Source organism: Grampus griseus (genome assembly GCF_964374135.1).
Source record: "Grampus griseus genome assembly, chromosome: 12".
In the NCBI taxonomy this organism is placed as follows: Eukaryota; Metazoa; Chordata; class Mammalia; order Artiodactyla; family Delphinidae; genus Grampus; species Grampus griseus.
In genome coordinates this window covers 73582673-73609498 of record NC_139006.1, presented here as the reverse complement: position 1 = coordinate 73609498, position 26826 = coordinate 73582673, and the positions used below count along the sequence as shown (strand labels likewise).

At 38.7% G+C, this 26826-nt stretch overlaps 1 protein-coding gene across 2 annotated transcripts; it reads left to right on the top strand.

The window, feature by feature from the left end:
- Positions 1 to 484: 484 nt before the first annotated feature.
- LMAN1 (lectin, mannose binding 1) lies at positions 485 to 26826 on the top strand. Of its 2 annotated transcripts, none has more exons than XM_082667304.1 (13): positions 485 to 723; positions 3948 to 4102; positions 4186 to 4293; positions 5285 to 5346; positions 6302 to 6401; positions 12288 to 12411; positions 14195 to 14253; positions 14662 to 14794; positions 16163 to 16353; positions 16495 to 16565; positions 24188 to 24341; positions 25907 to 26028; positions 26327 to 26826. In XM_082667304.1, the coding sequence occupies exons 1-13, from the start codon at positions 486 to 488 to the stop codon at positions 26361 to 26363; spliced, it is 1554 nt and encodes a 517-aa protein (XP_082523430.1). In that variant the 5' UTR covers position 485; the 3' UTR covers positions 26364 to 26826. The 2 variants fall into 2 exon arrangements, with proteins under 2 accessions (XP_082523430.1, XP_082523429.1); XM_082667303.1 differs by having other exon boundaries at positions 16160 to 16353.

Below are 26826 nucleotides of genomic sequence, written 5' to 3'. Positions count from 1 at the left end.
CTCTGTATGACAGTCTCTAGGTCTATCCACCTCAGTACAAATAACTCGATTTCGTTTCTTTCTATGGCTGAATAATATTCCATTGTATATATGTGCAACATCTTCTTTATCCATTCATCTGTCGATGGACACTTAGGTGGCTTCCATGTCAGGGCTCGAGAATTCTAAAGTATGTTAAGAGGCAGGAGGAAGCTCCTGGCCTTCGGGTTTGCTCCTCCAACACTCCATATCAGGTGGGAAGGGTATGTTGCAGTCCCTTTCCCGCCCTGGGAGAGGATAGGAGGAGCGGGCGGACCCTTGCCGCCCCAGGCCCCGCCCACAGATGCTCTGGGTCCAGCAGCCTCCTGGACAGCGGAGCCTGGGGGCGGAGCTCACCCTTGCCCTCGGGGTCCCCCGGGCTCCGCCAATCATGGAGCGCCCTGTTGGCCGGCGGCAGCGCCCGCCCCCACCTCCTTCCGCCGGCCTCCAGTTTCCCAGAATCCAAGATGGCGGGATCCAGGCAAAGGGGTTCCCGGGCCGGAGCTCGGCCGCTGTTCTGCGCTTTGCTGCTGTCGCTCTGTCGTTTCGTCGGGGGCGACGGCGTGGGAGGCCACCCGGCAGCTGCCGGCGCCACGGGCACCCCAGGCGCGCAGCCACATCGGCGTTTCGAGTACAAATACAGCTTCAAGGGACCGCACCTGGTGCAGAGCGACGGGACCGTGCCCTTCTGGGCCCACGCGGGGAGTAAGCCAGGGCAGAGGTCGGGGGGCCCGGGTCCCCTCCCCGCCTTGAGCCTCCTCCTCTTCACCTTCTCCCCGCGGCACCCCGTATGCGCGGTGAAGGGGACCTTTCTCAGCAGCCTCGCCTGCACGCCGGCTCTGGTCCGCAAGGTTCCCTCCGCCAGCCCCCCCAGTCTTTCCCACATTCTCTCCACCCGACCTTCCTCCTCCCGTCTTTGATGTTGTCTGTTCTTTCCGTTTGGGTTAGAGGTTTTTCGTTAGTTCCCGCACTTCCAGGTACTAACTTGAGCTCGCTTCTGGGCATCACGTCTCACCCCAACGCCACGTCTCCTCCGAACCTGAGACCTGGTCTGGCAGCCCTCCACCTTCTTTCCCGCTCCCCCTCGGCCCTCCCCTGCGTTTTCTCCTCCAGTGTTAGCAGTGGGTAATGCTCCAGTTTGTACCCGATGCCCCCTGACGGCTTTAGAGGTGGCATGTGTTGGCTTTAGAATAATCTTTAAGTCTTTATGTCAGAGGACATTCTTCTCACCCTCTTGGAACTGTACGTTAAGTTTGCCTTTCTCAGTGACTTGGTGTGGTCTTTGATCTTTTGTCTTGTATTAACACAGTAGGTAATTTAATAGTCACACTCGTTGCTTTATTTAGTAGAAGAAAGGAGGGGGGTTATTGACTGAGAACTTGAGGCTAAGAATAGCATTATATATACAGCTGTTTTGGGGTTTTTGTGGGGGGGAATTGAAATAACCTGTGCGCCATGTGTTACTGATTTTATGTGTTTGGCACTGTTAAGCACTGTTAGTGGTTGAGAGAGCCTTGCTAGGTATTTACATATGTGAAAGAAAACGTATCAACTTTAGTGCTGATGTGTCACCTCTGACTAAGGAATCAGCCGTAGCACTTGGCATGCTGTAAACTCTGTTCAGTGACCATCAGATGCAACCTTTGAAACAAGTGGCAAATGCCTTTATCTGGGGTTAGAAGCACTGGCAGTTTGAATTCCATCTTTATGGGTTATTAAGCAATCATTTATGTAAGGCTTGTATACATCGTTTTAGATTGTCGAGTGCTTGAAACAAAATGTTCCATTTCTAGAAAGTAGTTGCTGACTAGGAAGCACACTTTTAGGAAGTGCTATTTCACTGAAATTAATGTATAATTAAAAGGCATAAATTTCAATTTGACTTAATGACCAAGTCATTAAATATTTGAAGTAGAGTGCATATTGTTACTCAGCGGACATTTATTATGTGATCACTCATCAAGGGTATGTAGCTGGGCAACTGTTATCAAGGTAGCATTGTTTTAATACACAAAGACGATGCAGGTGTACCAGACACAGGTTTGGGGGATTTTTGTTTCTTTTCTTGGAATGATGATGAATTTTTCAGTAGTGGTGGTAAATGTGTTGACATTTTTTCGCTTCTGCCATTCTCCATTGCCGGCTTGCTGTTCTTTTTCTCACACTCACACCACATACATCAGCCAATTAGGAACGTTAATCAGCTACTTAAATTAGTCACATTGACTTTCTTTTCAGAACCTATAACCAACTAAGCTTTTCTGCTGCAGAAATGTCAGATAATGTACCTGGGTGAATGAAAGTTGTATGGCTAGATTGAATTTGAAATAAAGAGATTAGAATTTTAGCTAGTGACTTTTCTGTCTGTTGACTCTGGGAATCACTGCTTATGGGTATCCCTTGCTTTCATTATCACTGTAATTTTTACAGTCTCACAGCTTTCTTAACTCCACTGATCATTTTTTCGCCTTTCATTTTGCCCTGAGATCCATTATTTAAAACAATTTTTTTAATAGAGAAATTTTTAAGATTTAGTTTAAACGTGTCCCCTTACATCATCCCCAAATTAAGACCAAATCTATGGTGTTTCTTTTTCTTAACTCTCATGTTCTTTTGTACTGTCAGTACACATCCTTGGGTCCATAAGGGCAAAAATGATAACAGCAATTTGTAAGCCTTTATAGCTCTCAGAGCTCTTTCACCTTCGTGCTCTGATTAGATCCTTGGTAGGCAAGGCAGGTGTTATCTGTTTTCTAGGTGAAAAAAACTGATGTTCAGAAAGGTTAAGGTTCTTGGAAGAGGTTACATAGATAGTGTCAGTAGAATAGTACTCAAATCCAGGTCTTCTGATTTCTATATCCAGTGCTTTTCCTGTGATGACTGCCCCAAACCTTTAAGTGTTTGAAAGTCATGGTGACAAATAGTGGCTGAACTTACTAAAATATCTCAACTTGTCTTTTAGTCAATTTTTCCTACCTGTAAAGAAACAATACAGTTATGTCCCAGTGTGGATGTCAGAATGTCAGAACTGGTTAATATCTGAAAAGGTGTGCCAGAATTGTTCAAATATAGACCTCATAGGTGCTTTAATAATTATCTAGTCCAATAATAGGAACAGCTAACATTTATTGAAATATTTATATGCACTTATATGCCTATGAGGTTGTTAGAGAAATGGAGTAACTTGCCTACGATCAAACAGCTAGTAAGTGAATGGAGATGCAGGCCATCATTTTGGGGATCACTGTTCTCTCTGAGAAGCTCCTGATGCTGAAGAACTGATTATTGACTTGAAATTCAGTTGATTGACCCTCTCCCTAGAAGAATGTTTATATGCTCAAAATTTTGCATATAACTTTTAGAGTGTATATAAGTGATTGAGCCCAGCCCCTTCATTTTACAGGTGAACATATGGTGAGCCCGAGAGAGTAAGAGAATTATTTGCTCAAAGTCACACAGCTGAACTGAGACTAGGAATAAGTCTCTTGATTCCTAGTGGTATGTTCTTTTCACACTGTTTGAGATTTCTAACGTTTGTAAACTGGTAAAAAATATATATATACAGTTTTAAAAAAGAAAATATGCGGATTTTTCAGGTGTTTGAAAAAGAGTATCATGAGAATTAAATAGTTGATTTACCTTTCAAGCTGTAGTTTCCTCCCTGCTGCCCCTTGAATTTTTAGTGTTTGGTTGCAGCTTTAATTTTTTTTGCAGAGATATTGCACTCTTCCAAAGATAGGAGACGGGTATCAAAACCCGCTAAAATTTAAAAGCTGAAACTGTCAACATGAAATTTTTTCCTAACAAAGTTACCATACAGGTAACTGAGTTAAACTTAGGTCTCAGTAGGTATATGTAACAGTTTGGTGGTGATTCATTGAGTTTTATCTAATTATAACAAAACTTTTCTTCCCTTATTTCTATTCTAGATGCTATTCCAAGTTCAGATCAAATTCGAATAGCACCATCTTTAAAAAGCCAAAGAGGATCGGTGTGGACAAAGACAAAAGCAGCCTTTGAGAACTGGGAAGTTGAGGTGACATTTCGAGTGACTGGAAGAGGTCGGATTGGAGCTGATGGCCTGGTACGGTAATTTCTTTAACTTGGAAAATTTGTATAAATGCATATACCAGTAGTCTCTAAATGTCCCGTGTTATGTATTTACAGGCAATTTGGTATACAGAAAATCAAGGCTTGGAGGGTCCTGTGTTTGGATCAGCTGATATGTGGAATGGTGTTGGAATATTTTTTGATTCTTTTGACAATGATGGAAAGGTATATTTGTTTTCAGGACTGTTACCCATTTTAATATATTTGCTAACAAAGTTAGGCTGTGAACAATATAGCTTATTTAACACTTTTGTCAGTTTAATAGTAGAGGACTCCCCAAACTGTATTTTAAGTGTGATGATTAGTCTTTATATAGCTGGGAATTTATAAATTTAAAGCTAGGAGTTCATGATTCGTCATCTACCAACTTGAGGTAACAGTGGAACCTCAGGTCTGAGAACTTTTCAGTACCCACCTCCCCATCACCCTGTTTATGCTTAATAATTTTTTTTTTTTTGCGGTACGCGGGCCTCTCACTGTTGTGGCCTCTCCCGTTGCGGAGCACAGGCTCCGGACGCGCAGGCTCAGCGGCCATGGCTCACGGGCCCAGCCGCTCCGCGGCATGTGGGATCTTCCCGGACCGGGGCACGAACCCGTGTCCCCTGCATCGGCAGGTGGACTCTCAGTCACTGAGCCACCAGGGAAGCCCCTATGCTTAATAATTTTGATGGATCAGCATGAGTCATTTAGATGTAGGTGGTTAGTGTTTAGAAGATTATTACTGTTTGTTTTCATGAAAATGTGTGCATAACTACTACTAGCTCACATGTTGATATGTTTTCGTATATGTTAATCACACTTTTTGATCAGCCGATTTCTCTAAAACAGTTAAGAGCAAAATGTACTTATGAATTGGAAACATTAACTTGTGCTTTAGCAGCCCGAAAACCGATGATCATTGTTTCATTTAGTAGTTTGTCCACTGATTATCCGAGGTCATGATTAGCAATTTAAAGGAGAGCTTTAACATTGAGCTTCTTGAATGCTGAGGCCATGTTAGTCCTCCTGTTACTGAGCTCCCATAAGTCCCATACCAGTCCCATGCTCACAGTGTCCTAGGATTTTAGAGGTGTAAGAGAACTTATAGCACACCCAGAATGATCTATACTTCTTTGGCCTAAGGACTTTAAAACAAATACATTCTCTTTATTTATAGAAAAATAATCCTGCAATAGTGATTATAGGCAACAATGGACAAATCCAATATGACCATCAAAAGTAAGTGTATATTTTTTACATTATTCCTGATTTCAGCTTCTTTTTAGAAACCTTATAAAATATATTGTTTCAAATCTGAACATTTTCCAGATGAAGTAAGATTATTCTTTTCCTTAAGATGTTTTTTGTAACTTAGTGGAAAGGTCTTATCTTAATTTGGTTTTGTTTTAAAGTTCTTTCTGCGGACCACCTAGATTTCAAACATAAAAATGTGTTGTAGTTAACCTGAAATTAAATAGTACCTTTAAAGGTTGATAAAACATTCCTGGCTCTTAGTGATAACAATAGTCATGTTTTTTCATCTTTATTAAGAGGGATCTTTAAAAAATAAGGTTCAGAGCCTTAACCAACCTAATGACTAAGCAGTGCGTGCCATGTCATTCAGCCTTTGTATTGCTGTATTGAAAAGATTCTCAGTGGGCTACAAAACTTCGAGTGTTCAGTATATTTATAATGTGTATGAATCAGGTATGTACATTTTTAATTTTCACGTGTTTGTTGGGGGGATTACCTTTTAGCCAGTCAGTGAACTGTAAGAAAAATTACTTTCCTACCTTAGTGATTTGTAACTCTGGTAGTTCATCATGACCACCCATTGAAATATATAAACAAGAGGTCCAAGCCTCCCCCTTGTGATGCTGCTTCAGCTGATTGAGGGTGGGATCTAGGAATCTGCGTTGTTGAAAGCACCGTATGTGACTCTGACCCTGCCCTAGTCTTGTGGAGAGGAAGAGTATCCCTTCCCCTTGCCGGCAGGCAGCCGTGGTAACATTGGCTCCTTTTGTTATCCAGAGTCCTTGGTGTTTTCTGCATAAATAACTTCAAATATCCCAAGCTTTGTCATAACTTGATTTTGTTTTGACCTTTCTGGACATTAATCATTTTAAATAGTGAGTGTTTAACATATCGAGAAGCTTTAAGTTTCTTGTTTGTCTTCCTTTCCCTCACACTATAGTGATGGTGCTAATCAAGCTTTAGCAAGTTGCCAAAGGGACTTTCGTAATAAACCCTATCCTGTCCGGGCAAAGATTACGTATTACCAGAAAACATTGACAGTAAGTAACATGCATTTAGAGATAATCAAATGAACAATATTCTAGTATGACTTCTCATTCTGAATCTTTGATAGAAATTCAATGCATTTGAAATTTGGATATTGTTCGCATACTCATCAGTGTTACTCTGAGAGAGCAGAAGTGGCTTCAAAGCTCGGTGTAAGTGGTCATGTGTTGTCAAATTTGCCAGTAGGTTTGTGTTTAGTCAGTGAATGTTTAGGCATTCTACTGTGTGCCACACAAATATGAATAAGACAAAGGTCATTTTCTCCAAAGAGCTTGTCTAATGGAGGTGACATTATGTAACATTATGCTTATGTAATGTTAGTATGCTATGTGGTAAATTTAAGGGATCAGGAGGTTAGAATCCTGTAACTCTGCCAGGCTGGAGCGGTGAAAGTCAGGAACAGTTTCTCAGAGTTGAGCTGCACCTTGAAGGAGAAGTAGAAGTTTCCTAGATGGAGTGCATATTCCAGGCAGAGAAAACGGGCATCGGGACTGTTGAAAGATTTGGGAAAGGCAAATAGTTGGTATGGCTGGAGGATAGAGGAGATTTGGAGAGTGAGGTTGAAAGGTTGGCAGTAACAAGTCTCGCAGCCCTCTGTGTAGTTTATCCCGTAAGGAACAGTTTACAGTTTTAAGCAGGAATGTGAAATGATCAGGTTTACAGTTGAGGAAGATGACTTAGGCAGCAGTGTTTTTATAATGGTATTTGTGAAAGGAGCAAAAAATAGGATGATTTTAGCCTCCTTGCTGTAAATGAGCCACCACCTGTACTTGGTACTCTACATGCAGTTGCTCACGTTTTCTTTTTTCTTCCAGTTTTATTGAGATATAATTGACCTACAGCACTGTAGAAGTTTAAGGTATACAGCGTAACGATTTGACTTACATACATCATGAAATGATGACCACAACAAGTTTAATGAACATCCATCATCTCATATAGAGAATTAAATAGAAAAAAAATTTTATATTAGATTAGAATTTTTTATTAGATCGTATTTCGTGCATGATTTCCAAACTGAAATAAAACTGCACATGTAAAATAAAATTTAAAAAATAAAATAGTAATGTCAAACATTTTTTTTCCTTCTGATAAGAACTCTTAGGATTTACTCTTTTAACCATTTTCATATGTAAGACGGCAGTGTTGATTATACTTACCATGTTGTACATTACATCCCTAGTACTTATTTATCTTATAACTGGAAGTTTATCCCTTTTGACTGTCTTCATCCAATTCCCCCACCCCCATCCCCTACTGCTGGTATCCACAAATCTAGTGCTATATGTTTGTTTGTTTGTTTGTTTTTCAAGTAAAATTGACCTATAACACTATGTTAGTTCCTGGTATACAATGTAGTGATTCAATATTTCTGTACATTTCAAAATGACCACCATGATAAGTCCAGTTATCTATCACCATACAAAGATATTTCATAATTATTGACTGATTTCCCTACACTGTACATTTCATACCTGTGAGTCATTTATTTTGCAACTGGAAGGTTGTACCTCTTACTCTCTCTCACTATTTCTCTCCTCCCTGCCAATTCCCTCCCCTCTGGCAACCACCTGTTTGTGCTCTGTGTCTATGACTCTTTTTTGTTCTGTTTGTTCATTTGTTTTTTAGATTCCACTTATAAGTGAAATCATACAGTACTTGTCTTTCTCTGTCTGACTTCACTTAGCATAACACCCTCTAGGTCCATCCATGTTGTTGCAAATGGCAAGATTTCAATCTTTTTATGGCTGAGGAATATTCTGTTGTATATATGTACTACATCTTTATCCATTCATCTGTTGGTGGGCACTTAGGTTGCTTCCATATGTTGGCTGTTGTAAATAATGCTGCAGTGAACGTAGGGGTGCCTATATTTTTTCATTAGTGTTTTCATTATCTTTGGATAAGTTCCCTGGAGTGGAGTTGCTAGATCCTATGGTAGTTCTGTTTTAAATTTTTTGAGAAATAATCTCCATGCTGCTTTCCATAGTGGTTGTACCAATTTACATTTCTGCCAACAGTGCACAAGGGTTCCCTTTTCTCTACACCCTCACCAGCATCTGTTATTTGTTGTCTTTTAGATAATAGCCATTCTGAACAGGTGTGAGGTGATGCCTCATTGTGGTTTTGATCTGCACTTCCCTGATTAGTGATGTGGAGCGTCTTTTCATGTACCTGTTGACTATCTGTATGTCTTTGGACAAGTGTCTATTCAGATCCTCTGCCCATTTTTTAATCTCGTTGTTTGCTTTTCTGATGTTGACTTGTATGAGTTCTTTGTATATTTTGGATATTAACCCCTTGTCAGATATATCGTTTGCAAATATTTCTCATTTATTCCAACAGCCCTATGGGGAAGGCATCCCCATTTTATAAATGGGGAAATTGAATATGGGAGAGTTTAAGTAACTTGGACAGTGTCTTACCACATAAGTAACAGAACTGTGATTTGAACCCAGCACTATTTTAGCGGCAAGACTCCACTTGTGGTCTGAACGAGGGTAGAGGAAAGAAGAGATGATTAGGAGGTGGAGACTACAGAACTTAGTACTAGTTGGCTTGGGGCTGGGAGAGTGAATATAGTTGTGGAGTCAAAGATAGTTCCTGAATTTCTGGCCAGTGTTCAGCTAAATGGTACCATTAACTAGCCAAAAAGCAGCACGTTTCTTTGTGTTTGAGGGAGGAGTGGGAAGGCAGACAGTTGGTAAGGAGTTTAGTTGTAGACAAATTGAGTTTGGGTTAATATTTAGGTTAGGTAGATATACCCAGCAGGCAGTTATAATAACTAAGGTCACTAATACCATGTGAACATTGCATTTTTAACAATGCCATCAGTACCTGGTTATATAATGCTTATAAGTAAAGAATATCTTGTATACATTTTTCTTTTCCCTAAATCATGAGCCAGCCTTGCACTCCTTTGTATAAATTCTGAAAAAGACAGTTATTTGGAAAACTTTGTATTGGCTTAGTCTTAAATTCCAAACTAATTTAGAGACCTCAGAATAGAGGCACTGTCCAGTCTATTATGACTAACTTGGATATGAGTTCCGCTGGAATTATTATACGTCCTGTACAGTTTCATCAGGGGCATCAGTAGGTCATGCTTACCTTCATGTGGCAGAACCCAGATACCAACCATGGCGAGTACAGACACACACCTGAGTACACAGATCACAGGGAGGCTGCCTAGACAACCCCACGCAGTGAGGCCGTCAGCCCTACCAGCAGTTCGCAAAACAGTAATCCTGCAGGACCCCAAAAAGAGTTCCGTGGTCAGATAAGATTGGGAGGTCTGTGCACAAGCACGTTAAAGACGCTGGGAAGTCCCGAAATAAAGAACCTTTATTAAACCCCTCATTCTTTAGGCTTACTGGGCCATGGAATTCTCTTTTCACTTCGTATCTGTGAATGTCTATAGAGCCAGTGTTCTGAAGAATACATTTTAGAGAGACTTGGCAGGACATCTGGTTGTGACTTAACGGTCCTAGCCTCCGTGTGCTTGCTCCGTCTGCTGCCCCTTCCTATAATACTCTCCCCTTTCCTCTCTACCTGGCAGAGTTGTGCTCATTCTGGAACGTACTAGTTCAGGATCCCTTTCCATCAGATTTCCCAAACATCAGCTCGTAAGGATCTGTCTCTCTTAAACTCTAAGTGTTTTTTTTTTCCTCTGGTGCTTATTTGCCCTTTAAAATATGTTGTCTTGACTTGCTAGTTAATTATGGTTTGTATGTCTTTTCTCATCAGTATGGTTGTACACATCTCAGTGCAGGCACTATATCCTGCATTCCTCATACTCTCTAATATTGTGCCCGTGTTTAGTACTCAAGAAATGTTTATTAAATATACTTACATCTTTAGCTCCCAGTTGTTTGAGCTTTGGAGGGAAAAACAAAGCAAGGGGAAAAAGAAATGCTGTTAGTGGAGGAAATATGTCAAAACAAGATATTATACACTTTTTTTTTTTTGGCCATGCCGTGTGGCACGTAGGATCTTAGTTCCCCCGACCAGGGATCAAACCCACGCCCTCAGCAGTGGAAGCGTGGGGTCCTGACCACTGGACAGCCAGGGAATTCCAAAACAAGATTTTAAATACTGCAAGCATGGTATTTAACAACGGGTCGAAACTGTAAGATGAATAAGGGATGTTATCTGTAATCTCAAAGAAGCGTTACTGGTATTAATCAGTGGATATATTGTACCTGTACAGTCACAGCCCTAAGGTTCCTCCAGACTCATCGTGCAGTGAATATATTGTACCTTTTTTGTTTGTTTAAAGAATTAGAACTGGATAGTAAATACTTCTGATGGATTTTCAATTTATTAGGGCTCAAGGAAAAAATATTGAAGAGTTGAAAGTTCTTAGTATTAATTTTAGAATATGATTAACTTAACACTTCTTTTTTTATCTCTTGAAGGCAAATGTCTTACTGATCGGCGATTTGAAAGACTGTAGGAGAATCAGTTGTACATGCTATAAACTCAAATAGGAACATTACTGAATAGAGGAAACAGAAATATTAATATTGGTCAATAAATGGCAGGTGATTTTTAAAAAATTGGTAGGAGTTCGCGTGTTGCCATCCTACGTTATATAGAGATTAACCCTTCATATTGCCCTGTCCCTTACTCTTTTGCTAAAAATTTGGATCAAGTACTGTCACATTTTACCTGTATGACTTTATCTTAAGTGTCACTAACGAAACTTTGCATCTGGAGGTAATGACAGAAGTGCCCTTACTCTGGTGCCGTGTACCTGCTCCCTTTGCTTCCACTCTATCTCGGTGGCTCTTTTTTAGGGTGGGGCTAGTGGTTGCGTTGCTAGAAGTGAAAGGTATTAAAGAGGCCAGACCACTGCTTGACTGGGCTCATGAGAATATTCATGTGCCAGGTGGAGTCCTGTGCTTGCTCAGATTTCCAAAGTTCGTTTAAGACATGTAGGGTCATTATTTCAAAAATACATTCTGCAGCATAGAAGCTTATGTGTCTTTCTGTTTTTTTCATTTTCTGCCTTTTTTTGTCTATATGACTTGTCACTTTTGCTGACTCTCTGCTAACTTAGTACAGTCCAGTTACCCCCCTGTTTTTTTTGTTTTTTTTTTTTTGGGCAGTATGTGGGCCTCTCACTGTTGTGGCCTCTCCCGTTGCAGAGCACAGGCTCTGGACGCGCAGGCTCAGCGGCCATGGCTCACGGGCCCAGCCGCTCCGCGGCATGTGGGATTTTCCCAGACTGGGGCACGAACCCATGTCCCCTGCATCGGCAGGTGGACTCTCAACCACGGCGCCACCAGGGAAGCCCACCCCCCTAACTTAATGAAGAGGAGTTCACTACTTGCTGAGGCAATCTGTTTAATTCTCAACCTCTATAGTAAAAATTGTCAATTTAACTTATTCGTTGTAGCTCTGTCACTGGCGTTTCAGACCAAGCCTGATCCCTCTTCTGTAGGAACTATTCAGAGAAAGTAATCATGGTTGGTTCCTTAAGTCTTCTCTAGAGAAGGTGAACCACATTCTATTTTAGAAAGATTTTCATGGAAAGTTATCAGATTTTTATTTTTAAGCCTTTGACACACAGTAGGGCAAAAACCATTTCCTGAAGTGAATTATCTCATTGTATAATGATCCCAAATAAGTGAGTTTATTTAATGGACAAGGGATTACAGCTTTTAAATTTTTTTAATTTTCATTTTTTCTTCCAACTTTATTGAGATGTAATTGACATACAACACTGTAAGTTTAAGGTGTACAGTATAATGATTTGAAGCTGATAGCTTTTTGGTGGTTATTAGACCAAATATAAAGATCAAATAGTCATAAACTGCTTGAGATTCATTTTACAAGATCTTTGTAAAAGCTATAGCTACAGTTTGTCTTTCTAGGTAATGATCAATAATGGCTTCACACCAGACAAAAATGATTATGAATTTTGCACCAAAGTGGAAAATATGATTATCCCTGCACAGGGGCATTTTGGAATATCTGCTGCAACTGGAGGTCTTGCAGGTAAAATCTTGGTATCTTTTAATATTGAAAGGTTGTGAATTGAATTTTATTGGGAATAATGTATTTTGGACATGGGTAGCGTTGTTTGCTTTTAACCTTTTAAGACTGGTTGTAACCTTCCATGATCTGGGATGCCAGTCTTTTGGGTCTCTTGGGACTGCTGATCCGCTACTTTCTGTAGGTTTACAGTTGGCTGGGGCTATGTGCAATTATGTAAATTAGACTGTCAGTTTGGATGTGATATTTTATAGTGAAGGAGACATTTAAAAGGTTAACTGCCAAGTGCTTTAGGATCCTGAGAGCTGTCACAGCACATTTAAATGAGGAAATATTATTGGGGGCTAAACTTTAAAGAAGACGTACTTACCCTTTTTTTTCCATGAGTGGTGATAAATGAACTTATCATTGGATGTTAACACCATCTTGTGTTCATATTGTATAATATTTTTATTATTTTCAAATATGTGAATTTTTCCTTACAATAGAACAAGGAAGGAAGGAGAAAGGATAGACCATATTTAACCGATTTTTAGGTGACTTGGCCAAATCTTGGATTAAAGGGCTTTCTAAAGATCACATGGCCAATAAATCAGACCCAGGCAGGACTTGGTTTAGATTTCTGGCTCCTGGGTCTAGGGCTCTATTAACACTGCATGACTTCTCCTAATGTTACCTAACCTACACTATGGTATTACAATTTTCTCTTTAATCTGGCTGTATATCTAGATCTCCATAAAAGTAGCAGAAAGCAAAGAGATTGCTGCAGTGGAAATTCATCTCTCTTGCTTTGTAGATGAGACACTAGCCAGGATGAGTATTGTAATTCGATGTTATGAGGTTTGATCTGTTAGCTGTTTTTAGCTTAAACAGCTTGAAATGAATTTGATTTTTTTTTTTTTTTTTTTGCGGTACGCGGGCCTCTCACTGTCTGTTGTGGCCTCTCCCATTACGGAGCACAGGCTCCGGACACGCAGGCTCAGCGGCCATGGCTCACGGGCCCAGCCGCTCCACGGCATGTGGGATCTTCCCGGACAGGGGCACGAACCCGTGTCCCCTGCATCGGCAGGCAGACTCTCAACCACTGCGCCACCAGCGAAGCCCCTAATTTGATTTTTTAATACGATTTTAGGTGAAATAAAATCTGTATGAGGGAAACAAATATAAATAATATATAGAAAAGTAATCATATTCTAATCGAGATGATTTGGGAGTAACAGGAGATGCTATTAGTAATGCCAGGGGAACACAGATAAATCAGGACTGTCCCAGTAATCCAGGACAGAGCAGTGTCATGCATGGTTAAAACAGGAAAGTAAGGCTGGGACTGATAAGCACTATAAGAAAGGTTCAGAGACAGGTAGGAACAGGAAATACCTGAAGAACAGGATTTTGTCTCACTTGACTGGAGCGCATGAAGGAGATTTGTGGAAAAATAAAGGAGGATCTTGCAGCCAGAATTAGGAGTTTGGACTTGTTTTGACCCTTCATTTGTTTGTTCATTCCCTTATCAGGCATTTATTAAACATCCATCATGTGTTAAGCACAGCTAAATGTTCTGATTTAGGTTTTTAAAAAGTGAATTCTAACCTAGTTCTAATATAAGTCAGATGAATTTTTGTCTCTAAGCTCACAGAGCACCGTTGCCTTTACCAAATTAGAGCAAATTTTTGTTGTTTCCCTTATTGATTATTATTTTAAAGCAACAGATGTCTATACAGTAAATTCACAACCATAAAAATAATCTATTACAGAACTTTTTCAGATTTTTTTTTTTACTTTGTAGATGACCATGATGTCCTTTCTTTTCTGACTTTCCAGTTGACTGAGCCTGGGAAAGAGCCGGTAAGTATACTCATTTTTTTCCAAAAGTTTATCTGTAGTTTAGTGGTACTGCCTCGTAGCTGAAAACTTGAGAAGGCTGACTTAGGTTTGGATCTTGTTTCTGCCAGATATTGCCATTATGACCTGGTACAAGTTACTTAACCTCTGTAACGCTCCATTTCTTCACTGGTAAAACTGAGATGTTTGTACTGGCCACCTTAACGTTGTAAACATTAAAGACAGTGCCCTCTGGCAAGCACTCAGTAAATGGTAGTGGCTATTTTTATTTTTTGTTGTAATATTAGTAGCAAGAGTAAATTAACCTTTCAACTAGTGGTAGAGTAGTTAAAATGAGAAAAAGAACATATATTGAGGTTTATTATTTTCTTTTTAATTTTTTTAATGATCTATTCTTAAACTCCAAAAAAGCCTACACCAGATAAAGAAATTTCTGAGAAAGAAAAAGAAAAGTACCAGGAGGAATTTGAGCACTTTCAACAAGAATTGGATAAAAAAAAGGAGGAATTCCAGAAGGACCACCCTGACCTTCAAGGGCAGCCTGGTGAGTTGGAGCAGAGCTGTCCTCCGCTGCAGCAGTGGCTGTGGCACTTCATTCATTCTATCTTTGCTCTGTGACCTGGCACATTCCAAGTAATTTCAAGAAATAATTTTTAAGCAAATCTTCAGTCTTTAAAGGGCTCGGGATTGATGTTTTTACCGGGAAGAGTATCGCTTAGTGAAGTGTGCAGTCGGGATGATGTGGACAGTGAACCGTTGGAGTGTAAGCTCTGTGAGCGCAGGGGTCTTTGTTTGCTGTGTCTACTTCTGTGTCCCCTAAGCCTAGGAAAACAACAGCGGTGCTGACGTAGTAGTTGAGACTCAGTAAATATTTGTTGAATGAAATCGTCCAAAGTTTATTTCTTTCCTTTTAGTGACACACAATTACCTTAGTAATATAGAGCTAACACTTGAAAACTATCAAGACTTGCAAGAGTAATGTGAAGTAATTACCGACTCCTCTTACTACTCAACAGAATTCTGGACATTAAAGGTTGAAAAATTTTTAAATATTAGTCTAAGCTAATGTAATTAAGAACTTACATGGGCTACATGTCAAAAACAAAACAAGATAAGGCCAAATAGAGGGACTATATATAATCTGCTAACTTTTATGATCTCGGTTCCCTATGAGCACAAATGATCAAGGCTATATCTAATAAAGCCTGGGCTAGCTTTTGAACTAAGTAGTGTGTTAATATAAATGATTAACAGTGTGATTCAGATTTAATGAAGATAAAAATGAAAGGTAAGTCTTATATTTTCCTTGGATTTGTTTTAAACATCACATATGATTTGTGAATATATCCTGAAGCTTATTGTAGTAAGTGTTTGAATGAAACGATCTGATTTAAGCATGGTCAGGAATAAAAGGAAAATCAGCTATTCTCAACTCCATTTCTTAATCTTTTTTGTAAGTAAAATGCATAAATTTTAAGAGAATAGTTTGATGAATTTTGACAAATGTGTATACCCTTTTAACCATCAGATCAGTATATAGAATATTTTTATCACCCCAGAAAGTTCCCTTACCTCTTTCAAGTCAGCCCCCTTCCAGAGGCAACAAATTACATTAGTTCTGCCTGCCCCTGTAAATAGAATCACACAGTCTATTTAAAAGACAAAATAATTTTTAGGTGAAAAAATTCAGACCTAATTTATAATAAGTATTCAACCACCAGAGATGGTGAAAACAGTAATTTAATCACGATTGAATTAATTACATGCATGTTTAACACTGTGGGAAGATCATAACACTGTGTTGATGATGATCTTATTCTAGTATATGTTAGTGCTTTGGTCACTTACAGTAATTTGAAAACTATGTGTAGGTGATTCTAATAATTTTGATTTGTAATTTCCATTTCAGCAGATGAATTATTTGAGACTGTAGGAGATCGTGAGCTGAGACAAATCTTTGAAGGACAGAATCGTATTCATCTTGAAATCAAGCAGCTGAACCGACAGTTAGATATGATTCTTGATGAACAGAGAAGGTATGTCTCTTCCTTGACGGAGGAGATCTCTAAAAGAGGAGCAGGAATCCCAGGGCAGCATGGACAGGTGAGCTTTGAAAATATGCAGATATGCCTTAGTTATTAGCCTTTGGTGGCGGAGAGGTAGAAAAGAAAAGCTGTATGTTCTGTAGAATGGGGATTATTGAGCTGGGTGGTCATCTTGGTCATCTTTTGTTTTTTTCTCCAGACCACTCAACAAGAACTGGATACTGTTGTGAACACTCAGCATGAGATTCTGAGACAAGTAAATGAAATGAAGTAAGTATACAACAGTAATGTCTGAGTATTGCGTGATACCTTTATCCTAAATTCATGACTTCTCTAGATATGCAAGCACATTATTGTTGTAAGACTGCAGCATGAGTAAGAATCACGTTCCAGATTATTTTCTAAATAGGGGAATGTAAAGTATACGGGGATTTTTGATATTTAGGAAACCTGTCTAAATTTTTTTATTTGTTCCGAGCTAGAAAAGAAAAAGATGCTTTAGCATCTTTAAAAAAAAAAAAAAAAGGTTTTGTCACAGTTGTTTGACTGTGTTTAACATCACAAATATTTATAATGTTAAATGAATAGTTAAACTGTTTTAGAAACAGACCAGATCAATATAACATTTAAAAAAATATTTTGATCTAATTTTAGACTTTAGACATAGCAAGAAAAAATAAGGACATATCCCTCATATATCCCATGTATCCCTCACTTATCTTCCCCCCGATGGTAACATCTTACATAACCACAGTACAATTGTCAGAATGGAGAAATTAACATTGGTACAGTACTATTAACTAAACTAATGATCTTACTCAAATTTCACCAGTTTTGTACCAGTGCCTTTTTCATTCTAAGATCCTATCCAGTATTGCACGTTGCATTTAGTTATCTCTCTTGACCTCTGCAGTCTGAATTAGTTCATATTTCCTTGTCTTTCATAACCATGGCAATTTTCAAGAACATTGATTAATTCATTGGACCAATTTGGTTCCTCAGTTTGGGTTTGTCTGGTATTTACTCATGATTGGATGGAGGTTCTGCATTTTTGACAAGAATGCAACAGTGCATCATGTTCATGATGTTGGTATGTCTTATAACTGATGATGTTGGCTGTGATCACTTGGATATTGTTGTTTCTTCCCGGTTTCTCTACTTTAAAGTTACTATCCTTCCCTTGGTGGTTAATAAATATTTGGGGAAAGATACTTTGAGTCTTTGTAAATATGCTGTTTCACTTTAACCTTTGGCTCACTAATTTTAGCATCCATTGATGTTTTATCTGAAACAAGAATGTGGTGTTTACCAAATGCTGGTTTTTCTATTTCCATAATTCCTTCTGTATCTACTTACTGGCATTCTATAAGGACCACTCCTCCTTCTCCCCCATTTATTTATTTAATCTACTTATATCAGTGTGGACTCATGGATTATTTATTCTGTGGGTTATAATCCTGTACTATCATTATTTATTTTGTTCAAATTGTTCCAGCTCTGGTCGTTAGGAACTCCTTCAGGTTGGCTTCTGTGTTCTTTCAACAAACCTCCATCTTTTTAAAATATTTCTTTACTTTCTGGTACTGTAATATGTTTCAAGCTCATCTTGTATTTTCTGTGCCCCAGCTGTAGAATCAACCACTTCTCAGTGAGCCCTGGTTCCTTTTATTGGAGAGAAGTATTTAGAAACCAAGATCTGGGCACTAGGTATACTCATTACTACTGGGGTGCCGTTGCTTCTAGGCCCTCTCAGTGGGCAGGTCTAGGGAATATGTGAATGTATACTAATCACACATATACACATATTTTTGTATCCCTTACTCTACATTTGTATAGCACGAGATTATACAGATACTTTGGATTTTGGTTGGACTGGACTGAACTGAAAACTGAAGGGCTGATTTTAGCCTTCCTCCTTTCCCTATTTGAAAATTGTTTCTCCAATAGGGAGAAACCTGGTTCTTATCTATAATGTATTTACTTATTGGTATAGTTTTAGTGTGTGCATAAAGTATACATAAAGTGGTTTCAAATCATTAAGCCATATCCCTAATGAGAAACACATATAGTGATGGATTTATGATTTATGTAAAGCTCCTTTTGCCTCTAGCCCTACAGTATCTAGTCCAGACGCTATTTTCCAGGTAGTTAGTTTAGTTCTCTTCTTCCCCACTCTCTTCAGTATGGTTATGATATTCATTTATAATACAGTTAGGCTTTTTGTTAGTGTTTGCATTTCTCCTACATCCTGGTTGGTTTTAATTGTTTATATTTTGGGTATACGAAGGGTATGTGAATGCTGTGGTTCTAGGAGCCAGAATATATTCATTGAGGTATCACTTCCTCTTCATCACTGCTGCCCCACTTCCATTCTCTCCTTCTTTCTAGCTCTTTCCCATCCACCCCCTGTTGCTAACTCATCCCATTAATTTCTGGTTTGTTCTTCCTCTGTTTCTTCTCCACATGTGTATTTTCTTAGATCTCCTTCTTTCTGATGTAAATGGTAGCATGCTTTAGATGCTGTTTTGTGCTTGTTTCACTGAAGAGTAATACTAGAACATCTTAAGATTCAGTTAGTGGTTAGCAAAGCCTAGCCATCCAGTTGTATTATCCATGCAGACACTTACTTAGGGTAGTTAGCAATCCATGTAAATTCCCCCTTATGAATGAAGGACAAATGTCATGCATGCAGTAAGTTAATGTAAAAGCTGAACTCAAATTTCTGAATTTGTCCTCTAAAGCTTTTTCTTCTGAATAAGCTTCAGAAAAAAATGCAAAGAGATAGGAAATATTTGCCTTTCATAGAAAGGGTGGTTTGTGTCTTCATGGATTTTCACCCTCTTAGGGGATCATAGAATTTTTTTTAGCAGAAGCATGTAGTTCAGTTGTCTGCAGTTTACAGAAAGAGGGGAAAAGGCTCTGAATGATAAAAGATCATGATATGAAAACAGTCAGAACTAGTACTCATTATCTCTACTCTCAGGTGCTATTTTTAGCTTACCATAAGTCCTTGCCAATTTTTATTTAATTATGGAAAATTTTAAACGTACAAAAAAGTTGAGGCTAATATAAGGGCCTTCTCTCAGATCCCCATCACCCAGTCCAGCAGTTACTAATAACCAGATTTTGTCAGCCTGAGCCCTTCATTATAAAGTGTCTCCATCAGCCTGAGTTTTAGCCAGTGGTGGCCATAGCCCAAATCCATCATTTCATTAGAGGTTGAAGAAGGATGACACTCTGATTCTAAGATTCCCTCTCCATGTAAAAAGAATTTCTCTGATTACTTACTTGTTATCCTGAAATAGTTCAGGAAAGGCAGGATAAATACTTGATTCTTTTTTATCATTTTTTTAGAATAACGAGTTGGTCCCCTGGCAGTGACCAAGGTTAAATGATGAGATAGTGAGAGGTGATGTTTGTTTGATTGTTTTTCAACTCGTGGAGTTTAACATGTTTTGCTGTTTTACATTAGTCTTTATAATTGACGTTCAGATTGTTTCGTCTTTGGGCGCTAGCTGTCCCTACAGGTTAGCTTCTGCATCCTTTTGATGCAACCCCAGTAGTCTTTGGTAGCTTCCTTCCTTTCAGGTGTAAGACTTTCCAGGTTTCTCTTGTACATTTCTGTCCCACACGTGTCAAAGGCATTTTTCTTTGGGGCCCTGGTCTTTTAGTGAGAAGTGGTATTTAGAGACAGTGTCGTGCTTAGTGCTACCGGATTGTCATTGCTTCTGGGCCTTTTCAGTGGACAGAGTTACTGATCTTCTTTGAACTTTGCTATTTGTATGTGTTGGCTGTGTTATTAATCGGTTGTAATTTTTTTAATAAGTTCTTTTTGGTGAGCAGGCAGCATTTAGCATTTCATATTTACCTTTACCAGATTTTTTGAATACCTATTGCATTCTGGGTACTGTGCTAGGCATTTTCACATGAATATTTTCACATATTCTTCTGGAATCTTGCTCCTAATTATCATCTTCTGTACCTTCAGCCTGTCCCTGTAATATAATATTTAAGCTATTCAGTGATCTTTATTCATTCTGTATCTTCACTACTCTCATTCAAGATCTTCACCACTCTCTTCAAGCCCCATAACTCAGCCTGCCATTGACATTCTCCCTGGGAGATGACATTGTCTCCTCCTTCACCTCCTCTTTTGTGCTGCACCCTCCCTCCCCACACTTGTCTCCATCTGCACAGCTGTTGTCCAGGCTAGTCCTTAGCCCTGGATCCCGTTCTTTCTACTTCTCTGACCCTTGCTCTTTAATGATCCTGTCTCTGTCTTCTACCTTTAACTTACACCTCATACAAAAGGGCTTGCTCTTCCATTATTGAAAACTAATCAAAACAAAACCTTTAATTGACACTTTCTATTATTTTTACTATTGCTTCTCTTTTTCCTTCCTTTTTAGTGAGTTTCTAAAAAAGTAGACCAAACTGCCTGTCTTCGTTTCCAAACCACTGTAATTTGTCCTGAAAGCACCAAACTGTTCTTTCTGCGGTCAGTGGTGCCCTGTAATGAGTACCTTTCAGTCCTCATCCTGCTGGACTTTCTGTAGAAATTGACACCTTTCCCACCCCCTCTATCTTGAGACTTTTTTTTTTCCAAGGCTTCTAGCATACCACTTACTCTTGATGTTCTTGGCCTCTGCTTCTTCTTAGTTTTCTTCATTTGTTGGTCATCCTTCTATTATTCCTTAAAAGGTATTTTTTCTCTGGTGTTCTATCCAGCCCTCTTCACTTGACCTATTCCCTAAGCTACATATGCCCTCCTTCCGTCACAATCCCATCCTCACAGAACCCTCCTTTATCCTTTAACACTCAGCAGTGGGTGCCCAGCTAAGTTAAATGCATCTTCATAGAACTCTAGATGTGCCTCTGTCACATTGCTCTCCTGCTAGTCTGTAGTCTCAGCAGGGCAGGAATTATATTTTTCTTGCACAGTTTATATCCCTAAAAATTGCCTGGCTTGTAACATGTAGCAAATAAACATTAGCAGAATCAACAGGCAAATGAATGAATGATGACTCAGTCTTTGTGTATTAAAAAGACATTTATGTATATGTAAGCAAGTTCATGCTCTGGGAAGCAATATTTTAAAATGCAGATATGTGAGAAGGTTGTATATTCTGGGATGCTTTATTCTTGGTAAGTATTTTAGAGATAGTAGAATATAATTCTTAATTTGGGTTTAAGTGGAAAAGCTTAGACTCACATGAATTTCCTTGAGCATGTATGCCATTCAAAGAAGTTTTAATCAACAAATGTCATTTATTCAGAAAGCACTTGAGATATTTTGTAGCAAATTTTTAACTCTTCATTGCTTGTGTAACTCAAGTAGAATTTTTGAAGATTTTTTATTATACTTAACATTCAGCCTGACCTACTAAGTAATTTTAATATTTGAGTTCCTTTTTTTTGTTGTTTTCTTCTAGCAAAGCTTTTATTGATAAATTTATTTATTTGTTTTTGACTGTGTTGGGTCTTCGTTGCTGTGCATGGACTTTCTCTAGCTGCAGGGAGCGGGGGCTACTCTTTGTTGCGATGCGCAGGCTTGTCATTGCGGTGGCTTTTCTTGTTGCGGAGCACAGGCTGTAGGCGTGCGGGCTTCAGTAGTTGTGGCGCATGGGCTCAGTAGTTGTGGCTCGCAGGCTCTAGTGCGCAGGCTCAGTAGTTGTGGTGCACGGGCTTAGTTACTCCGCGGCATGTGGGATCTTCCCAGACCAGGGCTTGAACCCATGTCCCCTGCATTGACAGGCGGATTCTTAACCACTGACCCACCAGGGAAGTCCAACTTTTATTGATACTTTTTAAACCAAATTTTACTTAAAGGAAATAAGGTAGATAACTTATTTATTCATTCATCCAAATTGCACTGTAACTGTTGAAGGCTGTCAGAAAATCAGAGACATTACTGTTCTCACGTAGCTTATGCTCTATGAGGGAGAAAACCCATATACAGTATTCCGTTCATATCCATGCGATTGGTTCCAGGGCCTTGCAGATACCAAAATCCAGGAGTACTCAATTCCCTTATATAAAATGGTATAGTATTTGCTTATAACCTGCTGTATACTTTAAACCATCTCTTGCTTGCCTATAATACCTCATATAACATATTGCTATGTAAATAGCCGTAAGTACAATATAAATAGTTGTCTGTGTGGCAAATTCAAGTTTTGCTTTTGAGAAGTTTCTGGAATTTTTTTTTCTGAATATTTTTGATCTATGGTTGGTTGAATCCGTGGATGTGGAAACCACAGAAAAGGAGGGCTGACTGTATACAGATACAAAGGAGAAAAGTATGTGTGATGTTTAGGGGATGGTTTCATCTGACAAGGAAGCCTCACGGAGAGGAAAGTATGGAGGAAAGGCAGTAGTTTGAATGGGCCCTTCCATTTTAGACTCTCCCTCTTGGAGGGAAGGGCCAGGACTAGAAGAAGCATCCCAGACACAGAGGCTTTATGTGAAGGATATTCTCAGGGAACATCAGGACCAAGACAGGTGAAAGGGAGTAGTAATACTTTAAGGTAAACTGAAATTCAGATATGTTTCTTTCTTTCTTAATAAATAGCCCTGTTACATTTCTGCCATTATTTAAAAAAAAAAAAAATTGTAGTCTCTTACACTATCATGCTTACAGACTCATATCCAAAGGGCATACTCAGTGGTAGAGCTCTTTATCTTACATCTGAATAGTGGAATCACATCTTACATGGGGATTATATTCTGAAGTCAGAGTGTAAGGTAAAATGTATAAAGTCAGAATTACCCTTCAAAAAAGATACCATGGTGGAGATTACCACACCATTGCTCGGTATGCCAAACAACCAGTTTTTCCTTCATATCTGAAACAGATAGATGTTCTTTAGTTGGCTTCTGGTTGAAGCACTAGGTTTGTATATAGGGGACATCTGATAGAACTGTAAAGAGAAATTGAATTATTGATACATTTGTCTTATGAGTCCCTGAGACCGCCTCTAGATTCTGTGGTCTTCTAGAAGTGCTTACTGAACTCAGAAAAGCTGCTGTACTCACAGTCATGGTTTATTGCAATGAAAGGATATATAATAAAATCAGCAAAGAAAGAAGATGCATACAGTGGAGTTAAGGAGAAACCAGGCACAAACCTTCAGTTGTCCCCTCCCAGTGGAGTCACATGGACAGTTTTTATTCCTCTCAGCAGTGATGCGTGACAACATGTGCAAAGTGTTGCCAACCAAGGAAGTTCACCCAAGCCTTGGTTTCGGGGTTTTTTTATTAGGGGTCAGTCACATAGGCATGGAGCACCCACATGACTGACCTTAACTGCTCAATCTTCCGTCCCCCTAGAGGTCAGACTGGTACTGCAGCCTAAGGCCCCAGGCAAACAAACATAAATCATATTGTTGGCCTGGCCCAAGGCCCCAGGTAGACAAAGACACTCTTAACAGGCAGGATATTCCAGGGGCATAGAGATTATCTCCCAGGGGCTAGTCATGGGCCGGGTCTGAAAACCTTTGGACTGTGCGGGGTTTGGGCAGCCCAGGCCTGATGGGTTAATCCTTTACTGCACAACATTAAACACTTAGAAAGATTTAAGCTCATTAAGAGTATCATCCATTATGTTATTCAATCCATTTATAATATTGTTTTTAACACAGATTATTTAGTATTATTCTCTGTGGTTAGACAACCTTTAGTAAAAGATAAAGGCATAATCTAGTTTTTATAAACTATTTTCTAATCTTGAAGACAGTTTTTTTAAATACTTATTTTGTTTCTGGGGTTTTTTTCTTTGTTTTTTTTTTTTAATCTGATGCATTGGGTTTAGAAATATATCTAACCATTTGAAATCTCTGACTGTAAAAATCATCTTTCTAGTGATTCCATTGTAAAAGGATTTCCTATTTCAGGAATTCCGTGAGTGAAACTGTCAGACTGGTCAGTGGCATACAGCATCCTGGATCTGCAGGGGGCGTTTATGAGACAACCCAGCACTTCAATGACATCAAAGAGCACCTCCACATAGTGAAGCGGGACATAGATAACTTAGTGCAGCGAAATATGGTAAGCTCTTTTTTCTTCTAGTTTATGATTATCACAGTCTTCTTTTGGAAAGGAAAACCACATGTTCCACTGAAAATATTTTAACTTTTAAATTAATACCAGTGCTCCTTCTTAATATTCAAGGTAGAGTTACTCCATATGATTCAAATGTCTACGTGTTCCGTATCATGCTTCCATAGCCTATTGAATAGAATTTTTAAAAAAATAAATTGCTATTCCAGTTAGTGGAGTCATCACAATCTCAGACTTTTTTGGTTCTAGGTTCTTTTCTATAAGTTCTCTTTTAAAAACATGTCTCTTGTTATCAGTAATGATACCTTTAAACGGCTCTGAACAAGGTAAATGTCTCTCGACACACCCATTTGTTAGACAGACGGGCACCAGGTAATTCATATTTCTCTGTCTAGGCTGTTCAGGAAGTGCGGATCTAAAACTGGCTGACTGATAGCAGCTTTCTTTAGGCAAGATTTTTGTTTGTTTCCAGCTACTTTCCTGTATTACTTGGTTCATTTTTTTAAGTTTTATTTTATTTACTTTATTAGGTCTTTTTTGGAGTGTAAGTCCCATCTGCATTTTTGGAGATAGGCAATAAATATTAAAAATAGGTAGCATATTTTTGAAGTTTAACATGCATAGGAGATATTATTTAGAAGACAGATCTCTGGAACTTTTAAGTTTTTTCCTAACTTATTTACTGGCTTTGAAAACCCGTATAAAATTCACAAATGTTTGTAGCATTTGCCTCTTCCCTTGCAGTTTTTCAAATATAGCTTAATAGTTTTCTTATTGACCATTTTACCTCCCATCCAAAGCATTGTCATCTATTCCCTTAGTTCTGTTTGAGTTTATTTCCCCCCAACTCTTGCCTTTGTTGCAGCGGCCAAGTTGATGCTGTTCGTAGTGTGTATCAATACATAGTGAAGACCTTTGTCCCATAGGTGTGAGCATATTGAGAACAACTAACCTTAGAAGCCATTCTGTCTGGATACCTTGATGAAATCTTTGTCCCTGGTATTTCATTACTTGCTTATAATAAAATGAATAATCATGGAAATAGGAAAAGAAACATTTTCCAAAATACTAATTAGTGATGTTGAATGTTAGGAGATTGGGGTGGATGAGAGCTGAGAAAAGGCCATTATCTCTGTCAGGTAGTTCATTGGTAGGGCAACTGTGTAATTGTCTGAAATAGAACACTTTTGAGAGTGAGGATGCTGCTATTAATAATTGCTCTAGTACAGCAAGTATAAACTGGGAGTGTCGAGGGAATTGGTGATCTGTGACCTTCAAGGACACTAAAATCATTGTCACTGTGATGAAGGTAGAAGCCAGACAGCAATGAGTTAGTGACAGGACAGTGAAAGAGTGGAGGCCTTCCCACATTGCCTGCTCTTTCAAAAAGTTTGGTGGTGAAAGTTAAGAGGGTGGAAGGCAATTATGAGATGAATTAATGAAAATACTTGAGTTTATACAGTAAACCATGAGTTTTATAAAGATTTCACATTTATTTCCTTTTCTAAAATACTGATTTGACTAATTGTAATAGCAAGTTCTTTGCCTTATAGCCAGCAAATGAAAGACTGAAATGTCCAGAACTACCGCCATTTCCATCGTGTCTGTCTACGGTGCACTTTGTTATATTTGTAGTGGTACAAACGGTGTTGTTCATTGGTTATATCATGTATAGGTAAGTCTCTAAAATTTGACCCAACATTTTTCTGTATTTATTTAACTTGAGATAATTCAATAAAGTTATCAAGGTCCATAATAGAACTTTCAATACCTATAAAATTAGGTTCATACAAAGCAAATATTATGTCTAGTCTATTTCAGTTCACATGGGAATACATGTGTAGGACATATGTTTATCTTCATGTATTTCATACTTCAAAAGGCATTTTTAATTTATGCAATCCTGTTTCATTCCAATGTATATAGAACTTCTTTCAGTTTTTTTTGTTTTGTTTTGTTCTCTTTTTCCGTAGGACTCAGCAAGAAGCAGCTGCCAAAAAATTCTTCTGACACGATTTTCACACGTGTGCGTCATGTATGATTCTTCTGACACCATTTTCACATGTGTGCATCATGTATGTATGTACAAAATGCCTTTTCGAGGGAATTGAAGTATTTAAATTGCTTCGTAGTCTAAATTATTAAATTTTGTATAAAATAACTGTTTAAACATTGACTTGAATAAGAATAAACCTTAAAGACAACCATATGTAAATTTGTGCATAGTACATAAATCTATTTAAATTTCAGTGAATTTCCGGCCAGTAGAATACAGCCACTGAACAGAATATCAATAAATCAGAGGGTAAATAACAGAAAGGGGGCACCCCCGTATATGAAAGTTACCCCTAAGTCTCTGATGTTGGAAGTTTCTATCTTTAGCATAAGCACCCTTGCCCTCTTGCCCCCTGCCAAAATAAGAGGTCTGAGAGCTACCCATCGTGTTTATTCTGTAACCAAAGCCTTTTTTTTA